Genomic DNA, 17,538 nt, shown 5'->3' with positions numbered 1-17,538 from the left:
TTATTAGAATACACGTGTAATGTAAAGTATGAACCACATACAATTAACATGATTTTTCAATTGGATTTTTTTATTTAAATGAAAAAACATCTGTTTTATATGAAAAAAATATTTTTTTTATATATCTAATAATAATAAATTAGAGGATAATAACAAGAAAATAGGAATTATATCGAATAAGTGATACCAGTTTCTACTATGATATATCTAGCGAAAGAAAGTAATATATTTTTAATAAAAAAGAAAAAAAAATGTTTTTAATAAATATAAAAGATGGATGAAAATATTAGAGAATAAGAAAGAGATATGGAATGTCTTTGTAAGATTTCTAAGAACTTAATTACAATTACATTATAGTCTCTTTTGAATGAATTGTTAATAGAGAGACTGTTTTGAGTCCCTAACTTGGCTGATTTTATTTGAATATATTATTTGATTTGTCTATTTATAGGTTGACTCTGCAGCTAACTTCTCTGTCCCATTGCTGCCATTTCATAGCTAACTCTTTGTTATACTGAACTTGCTCTTCTTTGCTTCTTTCTCGTTTTAATTTCATGTCTTGCTCATAACGATAACTTGAAAGCCTTACGTTCAGATAGATAATCATTGACCAGTTCATCCTATATCATTCTATTTAATTTCGAAATGCAGAAGGAAAAACGCCAGCAATCCAAAGATGAAGAAAACGATTCATCCTCGCGAAAGAGAAGAAAAGCTGACCTCAGTAAGCCTGTCAGTTTTGTCTCCACAGGTAAGGCAGATGAGTGTGTCTGTATATGCAGGAACTGCTGATTCGATTTGAATATGTTATTTGATTTGTCTGATCATAGGATAGGTTTAATCTGCTACTTCTCTTTCTCCTATATAATGAATACAATTAACATCATTTCAATATCATAGCTTTGGAATTTCATAGCTAACTCTTTGTTATATTGCTCCATCGGTAATTGATTGTGCCTTGATTTCTGCAGCTGCCATGACAGAGCCAGAGTCTTCTCGATCTAGACCAGAAGGGGCCTATGATGTCTTCTTGAGTTTTAGAGGAGAAGACACTCGCAAGACATTTACAGATCATCTATATACTGCCTTAGTCCAAGCAGGAATCCACACTTTTCGAGATGATGATGAACTTCCAAGAGGAGAAGAAATCTCGGATCATCTCCTCAGGGCAATTCAAGAATCAAAGATGTCCATAGTTGTCTTCTCAAAAGGATATGCTTCTTCTAGATGGTGTCTCAAAGAACTAGTAGAGATTCTTAAGTGCAAAAATGGAAAAACCGGTCAGATTGCTCTTCCTATATTCTATGACATTGATCCTTCAGATGTGAGAAAACAGACTGGCAGTTTTGCAGAAGCATTTGTTAAACATGAAGAGCGTTTTGAAGAGAAGTACTTGGTGAAGGAGTGGAGAAAAGCTCTTGAGGAGGCTGGAAATCTATCTGGATGGAATCTCAATGATATGGCAAATGGGTATGCCTTTTTTCTAAATTTATGGAGTCAATATACTTTACTTTTTTCAATGTGAAACAATAAAATGCTTAATTGACTCGCTATCAATGACTGGCTTTTGTCTATGAGCAGGCATGAAGCAAAATTTATCAAAGAGATTATCAAGGATGTGTTGAATAAATTAGATCCCAAGTACTTGTATGTTCCCGAGCACCTAGTAGGTATGGATCGGCTTGCTCACAATATTTTTGACTTTCTAAGTACTGCAACAGATGATGTACGCATTGTGGGCGTACATGGGATGCCAGGAATAGGAAAGACAACTATAGCACAAGTTGTATTTAATCAACTCTGCCATGGATTCGAGGGAAGCTGTTTTCTTTCGGATATCAATGAAAGGTCAAAACAAGTTAATGGTCTTGTTCCTTTCCAAAAGCAACTTCTTCACGATATTTTAAAACAAGATGTTGCAAACTTCGATTGTGTTGATAGAGGAAAGGTTCTGATCAAAGAACGACTTCGTCGCAAAAGAGTTCTTGTTGTTGCTGATGATATGGCTCATCCGGACCAGCTAAATGCATTGATGGGAGATCGAAGCTGGTTTGGTCCCAGAAGTAGACTAATTATTACAACAAGATATTCAAGTTTACTTCGTGAAGCAGATCAAACATATCAGATCAAAGAATTGGAACCAGATGAGGCCCTTCAGCTTTTCAGCTGGCATGCCTTTAAGGACACCAAGCCAGCAGAAGATTATATTGAGCTTTCAAAGAAAGCAGTTGATTACTGTGGAGGACTTCCTTTAGCTCTTGAGGTTATAGGAGCTCTTCTGTACGGGAAAGAAAAACATAGATGGGAAAGTGAAATTGACAACTTGAGCAGAATTCCAGAAAGCAATATTCAAGGAAAGCTTCTAATAAGTTTTGACGCACTGGATGGTGAACTACGAAATGCATTCCTTGATATTGCATGCTTCTTTATTGATGTGGAGAAAGAATACGTAGCAAAACTGCTAGGAGCCCGTTGCCGTTACAATCCAGAAGTTGTTTTGGAAACTCTCCGTGAAAGGTCTTTGGTTAAAGTATTTGGAGACATGGTAACCATGCATGATCTATTACGAGACATGGGAAGGGAGGTCGTTTGTAAAGCGTCTCCAAAAGAACCTGGAAAGAGGACAAGAATTTGGAATCAGAAGGATGCATGGAATGTACTTGAGCAGCAGAAGGTAAGAGCTCAATGCATACATGAAAGCATAGTCATGCGTATTTTCTAGTCATACTTATTACAAATAATTGAATGAAAGTTGTATTGATCTTTTTTTTAGGGTACGGATGTTGTAGAGGGTCTTGCACTGGATGTCAGAGCATCAGAAGCTAAATCACTTAGCACAGGATCATTTGCAAAAATGAAACGCTTAAATTTACTCCAAATCAACGGAGCACATCTCACCGGATCCTTCAAACTGCTTTCTAAAGAGTTGATGTGGATTTGTTGGCTTCAATGTCCTTCGAAATATTTTCCATCTGATTTTACCTTGGACAATCTAGTTGTTCTTGATATGCAGTACAGTAACCTCAAAGAATTATGGAAGGGAAAAAAGGTAAAAAACATGCTACAATCCCCAAAATTTCTCCAGTATGTAATTTATATTTACATGTTACGACTTCTTATGATTAATTTTCATTATTTCACGCTCTATTATACAGATTCTCAATAGGCTAAAAATCATTAATCTCAGTCATTCTCAGCATCTTATTAAAACACCAAACTTGCACAGTTCAAGTCTAGAGAAACTAATTCTGAAAGGTTGCTCTAGTTTAGTTGATGTCCATCAATCTATTGGAAACTTGACGAGCCTTGTTTTCTTGAATCTGGAGGGATGTTGGAGTCTGAAGATTCTCCCTAAAAGCATTGGCAATGTAAAGTCTCTTGAAACTCTGAATATTTCTGGGTGTTCACAACTTGAGAAATTGCCGGAACACATGGGTGATATGGAATCCTTAACTAAGCTGCTAGCCGATGGGATTGAAAATGAGCAATTTCTCTCTTCAATTGGACAATTAAAGTATGTCAGAAGGTTATCATTGCGTGGATACAATTCGGCTCCATCAAGTTCTTTGATTTCAGCAGGTGTTTTGAATTGGAAACGTTGGCTACCAACATCTTTCGAATGGAGATCAGTGAAAAGTCTTAAGCTTTCTAATGGTAGTTTGTCTGACCGCGCAACTAACTGTGTTGATTTTAGGGGTTTGTTCGCTCTAGAAGAATTGGATCTATCAGGAAACAAATTCTCTAGCCTGCCTTCTGGGATCGGCTTCCTTCCCAAGCTAGGGTTCTTGTCTGTTCGGGCATGCAAATATCTTGTATCAATCCCAGATCTTCCCTCAAGTTTACGCTGTTTGGGTGCATCCTCTTGCAAATCATTGGAAAGAGTAAGAATACCAATCGAGTCAAAAAAGGAATTATATATCTTTCATATATATCTAGATGAAAGTCATTCGTTAGAAGAGATTCAGGGTATCGAAGGTCTAAGTAATATTTTCTGGTATATTGGTGTTGATAGCCGCGAGCATTCACGAAATAAATTACAGAAGAGCGTTGTTGAGGTACTATTTCTTTCAGTCTCTCTTGCACAAAAAGAAACTCTTATTTGATTAATGTCTAAAATCTCATGATTCCTTGAAATCAATGTGTATACAGGCAATGTGCAACGGTGGTCACCGGTATTGTATTAGCTGCCTTCCTGGTGAGATGCCAAATTGGTTGAGCTACAGTGAAGAAGGATGCTCATTGTCATTCCATATACCTCCAGTCTTCCGAGGCTTAGTTGTTTGGTTTGTCTGTCCACTTGAGAAGGAAGATTATTATTGCTTCAACACTGACATTATTATTATTATTATAAGAAATAAAAGCAACGGTATTCAATTGTTTGAAGATAAACGAACACCAGCACCTTGGGGATGGATAAGATACATAAGTAGAAGTGAAATGGCAATGGAAGATTACTGTGGAGATGACGAATTGGAACTATTCTCTGCTTATTCAAATGGCAGATTCGAACACATTAAGGAATGTGGGGTCCATGTGATCGCAGAGAAGTCAGAAGTTGGAAGAGATACAGTGATGTCATATCATTTGCTTCCTCATCCCCATTGTGGTTCAATTACAGCGTCTACACCTAAGCAATGGAGTGACTACTTATTTTCGAAGCTGCATAAATATAACCTCAATTTACTACTTGCTGGTAAGAACAAATATTTCATTTAGTTATTTTTATTCTATTCTATTTAATTTATGAGATTAAATATTATCTTTAATTATTTCATTATTATTATTTAATCTAAAAAATTAAATATCATCTTTAACAAAAAAAACAATTATTAAATATTTAAGGTTTTTTGGTAAGAATACATATTTCCTTTAGTTATTTCTATTTTATTCTATTTAATTTAATAGATTAAATATTAGCTTTAATTATTTTATTTTTCTTATTTAATCTAAAAAAATAAATATTATCTTTAATAATATTTTTTCATAAATATTTAAAGTCTGATTGGTTTTATTTTTTATTTCTTGATTTTATGATAATATTTTTCTTATTTAATTTAAAAAAATAAATATTATCTTTAATAATTAGATCTATCGAATATCACTTAATTATATCATTATTTTATTGGAAGCAACTTTTGAGTCTTTTAAGCCAAAAAAATATTAGCTAGAAAGATCTAAAATTAGCATGGAATATTTAGAGTCTGTTTGATTTTATTGTTTATTCTTTGATTTCTTGATAAAAAATTTAAATTCTTGAAAACAAAAATTGAAAACTTATATGTTTTGATTTTGATTTTTATTTTGAAAAACAAAAGGCCAACAATCACTAATTAACATAATCTATTAAAATCACTTTAGTTTATTTAGAAAATATTGAAAACTGATTTTTGTTTTCTTACATTAAAATAAAAAATTGAATAATATTTCTATATTTTATTTCAAATTCGATATTTTAAAACAAAAACAAAAATTATGTGATATTAACCTTTTTGATTATAAAGTATGTTTCTTAATTAAAAGTGAAGATGGTTTATATGTAATAACAAAATGCATATACAATCACGCATGTTTAACTTTCTTTTTAAACTTAAAAGTTCTACTGAATTTGATGATGGTTTTTATTGTACTAAGGACCTAGAGGGATGAGATAGCACAAGATCATTTTACAGAGAGATGCTTGAAGTTACTCCAAACCAGTACGGTATTTTTGTCTGACGAGTTGGTATGTATTTGTTGGCTTGAAGATCATTTTCCAAACTTGGAAGTTCTATTGAATGCTCTTTGAAATCTTTTCCATCCGATTTGAAATTAGACAACCTAGTTGTTATTATCCATGATGTAATTTATATTTTCAAGTTACAACTTTTGATGAATATTGTTTCGACGTACTCTTCAAAAGATGAAAATCCTTGATCTTAGATAAAAATAAATTGGCTTCTAGGAAGAGATTATTAGTTGGGACATAGTATTTGAGTTGATTATTCATCGTTGAATGTTGAATATTATGATTGAAGATCATTGATGAAAACTTTCAATGCACAGTAATGTTCAGAAAGCATCCTTAATTGGTTTAATAAGTAAAGTCTGGTTAGTTTTGGCTACAAGATCTTGCAATGTATTATTGCATTGTTTTTACTATTTTTTGACCTTTTTTTTTATATACAACTTTTGTTTTTCTTGTTAGTTTGTCATTAGCTTTATGACACTAGCACCAATTAATAATAAATCTTGGACTATTATTAAATAAAGAAAAAACATAAACATTGTTAAAAGACCAAATTTGCATAGTTCAATTCTAGAGAAACCCTATGACAATAATCTAAATTTAGAAAATAATTAATTTTTCCTTGTAGTCTTAGAAAATAGTAATTAATCCTTGTCGCACGTGCGCGACGTCGCGGCGATCGTCCACCCTTGAATGTGTGATGTAATGTAATGGGGGGATATATATCTGGTCAATGTGGGGAGACAAGGGATTCTTTGTCTCTTAGCAGTGAGAGATGGTGTGGGAGTCGCCACCTAGTATTTTGGTCACTAGGAACCCTAACTGGTCTCAGAGATTGGGCACGGGGACTGGTTGCGTAAAGGGAAGGTATCAGCACCCCAAATACGCCCTACCTAAGGTAAGCTGCATTGTTTATTTGTCTGATAAAATTCAAGGTCTCGTTGTGTTTCCTAGTTGTTGGTCCGTCCATGGTTCAAGAAAAGTCCTCCTCAATAAGGAGGTCCTTATCTTATCGGGTAAAACCTAACCGTTCTAATGTCTATGTATGTTGGTCCGTCTATGGTTCAAGAAAAGTCCCCCTCAATAAAGAGGTCCTTATCTTATCGGGTAAAAAACCTAACCATTCTAACGTCTATGTATGTTGGTCCGTCTATGGTTCAAGAAAAGTCCTCCTCAATAAGGAGGTCCTTATCTTATCGGGTAAAAACCTAACCGTTCTAATGTCTATGTAAAAAAGCTATATTTTTAATATCAGGAATACATTTTATGTTTAAATACGTAATCCCATATACTAAAAGAGGACAAAAAGATTTTTTTAGAATTTTTGAAATATTGGCCTAGTTCTCATGGCTTGAATAAACTGGTTATTAAAGCCAAAATGCATGCTAATACATATATTGTTTTTTGAAATTTCCTTTGTTGTGTGAAAATATGATGTTATAATATTTATATATATATGTTGGAGAGACTAGGCCGTATGCACGAAAACAAAACCTTTTTAATTTATGTATTTTTTGTATGTTTTGACGCAAATCGGGTATTTTAATACTGGGTTTGTATTCTTATAGTATAAAAATACAACCAAATATTAATCCACTTTGATAAAACAAATGCAGAAAAATCAACAATATTTTTAAAGATATTTTTAGAAAATTTTTGAAAGCAAAAGACATTTTTTATTTTGAAAATCTTTGATGTTTTGATGAAAACCGGGTATTTTAAAATTGGATTTTGTATCTTTAGAGTATAAAAATACCAACCGATATTAATCAAAATACAGTAATAAAATTACAACAAAATCACATATTTTTTTAAATAACTTTTGCAGAATTTTTGTAATTTTTCACATATATATATAAGTAATACAAAATATAATATATATAATATATAATATTAAATCGGGCTGGGCCGGCCCAAACAACTGGGCCGGACTCAGCCCCAAAGGTGTTGGGCCGATTTCGGCCCAAAATGGATTGGGCCGATCTCGGCCCAAAAAAACAAATATTCCCCTTCTGGGCCAGGCCCGGCCCAGAAGGCGGGGCTGGGCCAGGATCCGCCTGGCCCAGCAACCAAAACGGGCGGGGGAATTATTTTCCCCCACCCCTGCATGCAGAACGCTATTCGTTCTGTATGCAGAGAAAGAAAAAAAATAAAACGCAAGAATGAGGGAGAAGAAGGGTTACCTGGCGCAGAGGGGGGGCGGCGCGTCACTGGTCTGTCGGCTTTGCTGGCGGTACTGCGGTGCTGTGGTTCCAACGGCAGCTCCAAGCGGTGTTACTGTCTCCCACTGTTCCGCGACGTTCTTCCCGGTTCCTTGTTGTGCTTTTGTTTTCTCCGTTCCCTCGCGGTTTCTAGCTTTCCTTCCTCTCAGTGTTGGGTTTTCGGTGTCTCTCTTCTCTGTTTCGGTTGTTTTTCTCTCCTCTTTTCTCTCCTTGGTTTTTTCTTTGTTCGGGTTCTTTCTCCTTCCCTCCTCTCGGGTCCCTTTTTTTCTCTCCCCCCATTCACTCAGTGTTATTGGCTCTATTTATAGAGCCAAGAGGCGGGGCTTTTTATGGTTGCACATGGGGAGCAAGGGCTGCGGCGGTTGGTCGGCCATTTGGGTGCAGCTGTCGAGGTTCCGCTCCCTGTTTTTCGGGTAGGTGCGCGGCGGGTGGTCGGCCAGTGTCTTCGGTCGGTGGTCCAACGACGTGGGGCTTCGGGTTGGTGGCCTCGAGGAGAGGGATACCGGTTTAAAGAAGAAAAACCATTTTTCTTCCTTCTTCTGCATCGCGTCCAGTGAGGAAGAAGAAAGGGGAACAGTGCCGTTCAAAACGGTACCGTTCGGTCCCCTTTCTTTTTTTTTTTTTTTTGCATGAAACGGCGTCGTTTTGGATAAAACACGCCGTTTCAAATAAAAATGGCGCCAGAAAGCGCCAAATTTCAAATCAGCCCTCAATTATCTTTTGTTTTTTTCAATTGTGCCCCTGCCAATTTCGGTCTCTGCCCCTCTTGTTGGCCGCGTTTTTCACTTTAGTCCTTGGCCTCTGATTTATGCAATTGAGCCCTTAATTGATCAAAAAAACTTCCAATTTCTTCAATTAGGCCCCTGAATCAATTAATTCCAGCCCCTCCATTTACACGCCTCTTCCAATTTGGTCCCTGGTTTTGGATTTTCTCAATTAAGTCCCTAATTGGCCATTAAACTTCAATATTTATGCAATTAAGCCCCTGATTGGACCTAATAAATTCATAAAAAATATATTTCGGCTCCAGAACTTAAATTTCTTCTAATTAAAGCCCAAATTGACTTAAAAATCAATTTTTCTTACAATCAAATCTCCTATAAATTCATTTAAAAATCCAATTAAGTCCATAAACATCCAAATTTGGGCTTTTCTCCTCAAATTTCAAATTTCCCTTCTCAACAGGGCTCTCCTCCTTCAAGAATATACTGTTAAAAATCCAATCTTTGTATTTTTAACCTCATTGACCCATTTTCCAACCATTTTCTGAGCGCTTCTGCCTCCTGTTATTTTTCTAACCACCTTTGGCTATATATTTTTATATATATTTTGTGGGGACCCAAAAATGGGTTACAACAATCCTTATGTTTTCATATTCATCTATGATTTAATTTTTTACATCCATTTCATCTCTAAGTAAAGTTCTATTGAATTTGATGGTTTTTTTAAGGTATAGAAGACTTGGATTGATGTGAGAGTACAAGATCATTTTACATAGAGATGCTTGAAGTTACTCTAAACCAGTACGATGCTTCTATCTGATGTGTTAATATTTATTTGTTGGCTTGAAGATCATTTTCCAAACTTGAAAGTTTATTGAATGCTCTTTGAAATCTTTTCCATCCGCTTTGAAATTGGACAACCTAGTTGTTATTATCCATGATGTAATTTAAACCTGGAAGTTTCTTCTTCTTTTTCTCACTTCTTCGATGTATTCGTATTCTCCAAAAGATGAAAATCTTTTATCTTAGTTAGAAATAAATTGGTTTTCTAGGAAGAAATTGTTATTTGAGATATAGTATTTGAGTTAATTCTTCATCGTTTAATGTTATGATTTAAGATAATTGATGAAAACTAATAATACATAGGAAATTTTTGAAAGCATCCTTAATTTTTAATAAGTAAAGTCTTGTTAGTTTTGGCCATAAGATCTTGCTATGTATTTACTACTTTTTGACCCTTTTTTTTTGTATATACAACTTTTTTTTTCTTGCCAGTTTGTCATTAGCTTTATGACACCAACACCAATTACTAATAAATCTAGGGCTATTATTAAATAAAAAAATACATAAACATTATTAAAACACCAAACTTGCATAGTTACCTAGGGAAACCCTATGACAATATCTAGAAAGGTGTAGTCCCTCCTAAAGTGGAGATCTTTTGCTGGATGACTATTATTAACAGACTCAACACCCAAGGTGTGCTGGTTAGAAGAAGTGTTTTGGATAGATCAGACTCTAACTGTCCTAATTGCTTAGTTGAGGAAGAGTCGGTTCATCATTTAATTTTACATTGCCATAAGCATTGGATCATCTGGTCCAAAATCATCAAGTGGTGGGGATTATCATGGTGCTGCCCAAAGAATTTGTCAGGCTTATTCTCTCAGTGGACTTTCATGGTTCATGGTAAATTCCAGAAGAAAGCATGGTTGATGTTGTTTTTCTCAGTGGCGTGGTCCCTTTGGCTTCTTCGAAATGACTTGATCTTTCAACAAAAGTCACCGAACTATGATTCAGTTTTCTTCCTTATCATCACTCGGCTATGCTTATGGTTGAAAGCACTTCATCTTGACTTTCCTTACTCCCCTTCAGACCTGTTAAGATCGGCAGAAGGTCTGATTCGTTGGTCCAATATTCAGATTACTAGAACTAGTGTTATATGGTTTCCTCCAACCATTGACAGCTTCAAGTGGAACGTGGATGGCTCCTCTCTTGGAAAGCCTGGACTCTCAGGTATAAGTGGTGTCCTGCGAAACCACCATGGTCATCTCTTTGGTATTTTTTCCTTACCAGTAGGGATACTAGATTCGAACATAGCTAAGCTGAGAGATGTTGTCAGAGCTATTGAGCTCTCGGCCTCAAATTGCTTACTATTGAATCTGATTCTGCCAATGTAATCAGTTGGATGCATAATTCTCACAACAGGCCATGGATGCACCGAGAGCTCTTCTCCACAATTCAGAGATTGACTAGATTTTTTGGCTCAATTACTTTTTCTCATGTGTATTGTCGCACCTTTGTGGCGTAGCGCGGCGGAGCGGCGATCCTTGATTGATTTTGGGGTCTTTGTTTATTTTAAAGGGAGTCGCCACCTAGTATTATGGTCACTAGGAACCCTAACTGGTCTTTCAGAGATTCTAAGGTAAGGGACTGGTTGCGTAAAGGGAAGGTATTAGCACCCCTAGTACGCCCTACCTAAGGTAAGCTGTTTGGTGTTTGGTTTGCCTTATAATTGCTATGGTGTTGGTGTTTTCTAATCCCATCAGTATTCCTAGGTTTGATTCAAACTAAATTTATTAAGATAGAAATCCAAGGAGATTCCATGTGCTTTAAAAGCTCATTTTTCCCTTAGTATTTCAAGAGTTTTGCGACTCATAAATCGCAAGGAAGAGGGACAAAAATTTAGAAATCTAAGGAAATTCAGAGCGCTTTAAAAGCCTCTTTTTGCCTTAGTGTTTCCTACTTTTACGGCTCGTAAACCATGGAGTCGAAAATTGAAATGTCTTCAATTATAATTGAGGCTTCTTTCAAGGATGTGTGAGGACTTATTATTCCTAGAAAAATATTTTGGATATTAACCACTTGGGGTTTCTTTATCCAAACATTAACAGCGAATAATAACAAGTTATTCCCAATAATATTTTGGATATTCATCCCTTTGGGATTTCTTTATCCAAACATTAACGGTGAATAATAACAAATTATTCCCAATAATATTTTGGATATTCATCCCTTTGGGATTTCTTTATCCAAACATTAACGGTGAATAATAGATGAATTCCCCCCAAAAATAAGAGTTTTATATTTTTAGGAATATTGGCCAATACCCTATGGAGTTTTAGAAACATGTTGTAAAATCCAGAAATGCAAGATGATAACCTTTTGTTGTGTTTAGGAAATCCATGCGAAAACAAATTTTCGAAACTTCAAATATTTGTTTTTTTTTAAGAGGAAATTCAAAAAGATGTTAGGGTATTGGTTGTATGCATGAAAACATTGTTTTTGGATATATATATATATATATATATATGTATATATATATATATATATATATATATATATATATGTATATTTGTCACATTGCGTCGAAAACCGAGTGTTCTAAATACAAGATTTGTATTTTTATAATATAAATATACAAAAAAACCCACAAAATAAATACAAAAAAAATGATATTACTCGTTTTTTTTTAGGGGCTGGGTCCAGCTCGGCCCATGTAGCTAGGCTGAACCCAGGAAGCCTAGCCGGGTCACTGATCCAACCAGTGACCCGGCTGGGCATTATTGCAGATTGCATGCGTGAATTACTCACGCATCCACTGCACAGTGCGAAGGTAATTAATTTACCTTCGCATAGTGCCAAATCCTTTACGTAAAAAAAAAACGGAAAGAGAAGAGAGACGGCTTACCTGGCGAGGCAGCGGCTGGAGGAGAAATGGAGGGAGACGGTCAGGAGCTGCTCACAAAGGACGACCTTGCTCGCTGTTCCCGGTGGAGACAAGTTTGCTGGCTGAAAGATGATTGTCTCAATGGTGGCCCTTTGGGTATAGTTAGTACGACTAGTGCTGCTTTGTTTTTTTTAGATGATTAGGGGGGCTACGGCTTCTTTGCTAGAGAGGATAGGGTTAGGGTTTTTTTTTTGTGTTTGTCCTTAATTTTTCTTGTCTCTCTGCCCCTTTGTGAATATGTTTCTCCCCCCAGTGCATATGGCTGGAGGTTCACTTATATAGAAAATCTCTACACGTGCTATTTAAGGAAATATTACAATAATTATTGTAGAGATTGTCTTCTATAACCAGCACCAACAAATCCTATATATATGGTATTTTATATTGCAGTGATTATTTTCCTTAACCAGCACGAATCAAATCATATATCTATGGTATTTTATATTGTAGTAATTATATATGATTCAATAATTATCTCCTTGACATATTGCTTCCTTAATATTAGCCATGATGCTCTATGTTATCGTCACATGTAAACTCTTATTTATTTATTTTATTTTTTAGTTTTTTGAAAATTTATCAAAACATGGGTCAAATATTAGGAAGCAACATGTACTGTGAGAGCAATAGTCTGGCAGATTGTATGGCTTAGTAGGGAGTGCGAAGATCAAGTGATTTCATTGCTTGGTTTTGATCTATCTCTCAATTTATGTCTATCAGGCTGCTAAAGGTGCTCCTCTTCAAAGGTTCAGATTCACTAGAAAGATGAATTTGAGACTCTTGGAAGTTTCTCCTGGATTTTGTTGTGATGGTTATCTTGTGTAGATTCCAATGTTGCTTTCTTAGGCTATATCTGATGTTTGGTCTTCTTTGTATGGACCTTGCTTCGTTTGGTAGTTCCTGCAAAATTGATATGCTGCAGGCTCTGTAATTTCACATGCCGTCAGGTTATGGCGTTTAATGAAATCATATGCTTCTAAAAATAAATAATCTAATTTAGAAAATGATTAATTTGTCCTTGTAGTCTTAGAAAATAGTCTTTAATCCTTATGTTTTCATATTCATTAATGATTTAATGTGTTTCATCTATGATCTAATGTGTTGATTGAAATTCACAAGTGAGCTTACTCACATATTGTTATATTTGTTTTGAGTTCAAATAGGTAGTTTTTTTATGAATGCAACCCTTCATGTATTCAATATGAATGAGGAGAGATTTTATTGTCTTGTGAATGCATTCATTTATATATGGATGATTTTGCTAAGAATTGGTTGGTAAAATTAAACTTAATTTTGATATATAATATTCAAAGAGAGAACAATAAATAGATAAGAATTGATATGCAAAAAAATAATTTGTGTGTAATAAGCTGATTGAAATGAAGATTAAAATAAAAAAGACAAAAAAGAGAAAGACTCGTAAAGATTTTATGTTAGTGCTCAACATGTTCTTTTTTTTTAATTGGATTATCCTTGTCTTTCGTGTCAAGCAAAATTCTAGGATATAGCACTAAAAGGTGAATTAAAGGTCTAATTAAATGAAATACAAGTACAAAGATTACATCAACTACATTTGTTAGGCAAATTGAAATTTCAAGGCTATTCGTATCTTGAAAACACAATCTCAATAATCTTAATGTGAGCGAGGAGTGATTTCTTTTCTATTATTTTTTTTTCTTTGGATCAAAAGGGTCTTATTGAATTATTATTTGTTCTTGAATATTTTCTTCTTTTTTGTCTCGCTCACTGGGGCAAGCCATCCTTTTCAAAATTTTGAATATTAGCATGCCATGAAAAAGAATTTTGTTCAATCCCAATCCCAATCCCACATTGTCTGTAGAAGTATTTACTTTTGACTGTACACTTTGTTATTTTCCAATCCCTCCCCAGTTCTTTACATGGCTTGCGAAAAACTAAAGAAAACACATTGCTCTAGTTGCCTGCCTTCACTCTTCAGATTGCTCAACAAATCCCTTGAGACCTTCTCCATAGTTTAACACATCACATAATGGCCAATCTCAAAAATTTGTTTTAAACATTGCTCAACAGGTGTTTGTGTTGCTGGTAAATATAAGAACGGACCGAGAGATCAAATAGGAAAAAATCATGTCTATTATTTGGCAGCAGTGATCAAATTCTTGTTTACAGTACTTTGGAATGACGGTAGCTTTTAAAAATATTTTTTAAAAATATATCTAAATAATTTTTTTTATTATCTTAAAAATTTATTTTTCATAATCTAAATATAATTAAAAAAATTCAATATTTTTTTTAAAATACTCTTACACCGCAAGAACAAGTACTTTTCAAGATTTCCACTGTGTTACATTTACTGAATGTGAAAGTCGGAGCTTATTGATCACCTACTGTGAGAACTTTATGCCACCTTCTAGCTTTAGTGCAAGAGTCTTTCATGGTAGCCTTCACTGGAAAAAAGAATTAATTTTTTTTTTTGTGTTTTAAAAATATTTTCAAAACAATAATTTTTTTTTGCTTCAAATTAATTTTTTTTTTATTTTCAGATATTTTGATATACTTATTAAAAATAATTTTTTTAAAATAAAAAATATTATTTTAATAAATTTCCAATTAAAACATATTTTAAAAAAACAAAATATAACATTTTCAAACACCTCCTAAAAATCTGAAAAACTTGCTACCACCACTCATAATTCATCCCCAGGAGGCATATTGATTCTGTTAAAAATGAACCTATTCAGCTTATGCATCAACAACATGGTGCATCCAGAGTCTGTTAAGAAATCTATTATAGCTCCTTTGTTGTTTTACTGCTCATGTACTGCTCATAGCCAATGTTTTATTTCTTGGTCCTTGAAATATTCACCTATATATTTTGGTTTCGGTCACCAAACTTTATTTTTTTCAATTACATCCTTGCAAGTTCTATTGGCATGGTCGATAGCAAACTCATAGCAGTTCGATACCATGGCTCATTGTCGAGCAAAGTAAATAAATTACAAAAACAGGGTTACCAAAGGAGTTATTTGCCAAGATTGAATTACATAACAGTTTATAAATTTAGTTTTAGGGTGTTTTTGAAATTACGGTTGAACTGTGCTTCTTAAACTGTTTTTGGATCGATATTATATGTCAATGTCGAAAAAAATATTTTTTAAAAAATATTATTTGAATATATTTTTAATTGAAAATATATTTTGATAAGCAATCTCTATCACACTACCAATTAGATTAAAAATTTTCTAATATATGGATTGATGTCCATGACACTCTCTAGTTAGTTTTGAGAATTTTGAATCCAAACAAGTGAATTTATATGCATGCTTGTACAGCTTGATTTTCTCTTTAATTTAATCAACAATAATTTCTTATCTTCAATAGAGATTTGGGTTTATCATTCGGGTAAGACAAACCCTGGTATTTTAAGTCTACAGTTAAGGACTCTTTTGTAATTGGCAAAATACCTCACACTAAACTTAACTACAATAAAAAAAAATATCGAAAAATGGATCAGCCACAATACAAGGAAATCTCTTCACTTATCAATGAAAATATTACTTCTCCAGTAAATAAATAGAAATAATTTCATTGATAAGAGACAAGAATTCATTGTTTCTTTATATTTTACTGGATAGATCATTTTAGAATTTTCTTTAAAGATGAACGATCACCGCGACGCCGTACACGTGCGACAAAGCTAATGATTTTTATTTTTTTCTAAATTGAAGATGAATATTTTTTGTTGGCATCAAATAATTTAAAATGAGAATTACAGAGCAGAGGGTTTAAGCAATATTAAAAAAGATTGGTTTTGTGTAATTATTAGATAATCAAAATCTTTGTTTGATTTTCTGTTGTGCAACAATAGCTTGGAAGAGTTTGATAGGAATAACCTGTTCGACCTCAATAATTTTAACGTGGGGACCCTGTTGTTGTGGAAACTTTGCAAAGGATCTGGAGAAAGAAAAAAGAAATTTACAAAGTATTTGTGAGTATTATTTAACTGTTTTAATTTAAGGATTGTTTTTATATAAGACTATGTTTAAAATAAATAAATAAAACTAAATAGAAAATTTTTAATTTTTTAAATAGAAAAACTAGCTAGAAAAGCCTGTTGAATAAAAAATAAAATAGAAAAATAATTCTTTTCAAGTAGAAAAAATTATAAAATTTTAATAATACTGAATAGAAAATAAATAAAATTTCTACACTAAATAAAAAAAAATATTTCTTATCCCAAAAGTTCTTATATCGAAATCTTATTTATCATATTTTATATCTATAAAAAAAACTAATTTTTTCACATGAACTGGGTCTATGTGCTAAATCCAAGAAAAAAAAATGTAACAAAAAAACATTCCACACTGTTTAAAATAACAAAATAAGGTTTGTCGAGGCTTACCGTGAAACCTCGCTGCTTAAAAAAATTCCACATAAGTTTTAATATAAAAACTTTTATATTGTTAACCACGTACCATTAACATGATTTTTCAATTGGATTTTTTATTTAAATGAAAAAAAATATGTTTCATATGAAAAAAATATTTATTTTTATGATATACCTAATAATAATAAACTAGAGGACAGTAACAAGAAAAAAGAAATTAGATCGAATAAGTGATCGAATAATAATACAATAAATAATAATATTTATTTTTTTTATTATGATATATCTAGCTAAAGAAAGTAATATATTCTTAATAACAAAAATGATTTTAATAAATATAAAAGATGGATGAAAATATTAGAGAATAAGAAAGAGAAATAGAATCTCTTTGTAAGATTTCTAAAAACTTAATTACATTATAATTTATTCCTTAAAATTATTCAAAATATAGTATTAGAATTACATAATGCTAGGTTTTAATATATAATTAAAGAGTCTCTCCTGAAACAAATAATAAAAATATTCTATAACTCTATAACTTGGCTGATTTTATTTGAATATATTGTTTGATAAGTCCATTTATAGGTTGACTCTCTTATTCCAGCCTTGCATTGACTTGAAATTTCACTCGAAATTTCTGGTAATTTACAAAGGAATTTTCCTGGTGCTTTCTACTGTATATGAATTGAATAACTGTCATTGACTGACTTCTTGCAAAGTATTCACAAGAAAGCTAAAGAATTAGAGTTTTTCAATTTCTAAAATTATAATTTTAA

General features: G+C 33.2%; 1 protein-coding gene, 1 long non-coding RNA gene and 1 pseudogene across 4 annotated transcripts in view; 1 reads left to right on the top strand and 2 right to left on the bottom strand.

Annotated features, from left to right (window-relative positions):
• Positions 1-17,538, bottom strand: part of LOC18096659 (mediator of RNA polymerase II transcription subunit 15a-like) — a 99,777-nt pseudogene that overhangs the window by 28,166 nt on the left and 54,073 nt on the right.
• The window catches only part of LOC127905037 (uncharacterized), a 98,928-nt gene that overhangs the window by 28,166 nt on the left and 53,224 nt on the right, over positions 1-17,538 (bottom strand). The gene's annotated exons all lie outside the window — the stretch shown is intronic.
• On the top strand, positions 402-5,965 carry LOC18096654 (disease resistance protein RUN1). 3 transcript variants are annotated; one of them, XM_006385188.3, is made up of 7 exons: positions 402-751; positions 972-1,470; positions 1,582-2,674; positions 2,774-3,049; positions 3,156-4,055; positions 4,150-4,693; positions 5,639-5,965. In XM_006385188.3, exons 1-7 carry the CDS (start codon positions 646-648, stop codon positions 5,644-5,646), a joined length of 3,426 nt encoding a protein of 1,141 aa, XP_006385250.3. In that variant the 5' UTR covers positions 402-645; the 3' UTR covers positions 5,647-5,965. The 3 variants fall into 3 exon arrangements, with proteins under 3 accessions (XP_006385250.3, XP_024452680.2, XP_052306897.1); XM_024596912.2 differs by having other exon boundaries at positions 5,632-5,965; XM_052450937.1 differs by having other exon boundaries at positions 403-724; positions 5,632-5,965.

Source organism: Populus trichocarpa, chromosome 3 (assembly GCF_000002775.5).
Source record: "Populus trichocarpa isolate Nisqually-1 chromosome 3, P.trichocarpa_v4.1, whole genome shotgun sequence".
NCBI lineage: Eukaryota > Viridiplantae > Streptophyta > Magnoliopsida > Malpighiales > Salicaceae > Populus > Populus trichocarpa.
This window is presented reverse-complemented; position numbering and strand designations above follow the sequence as displayed.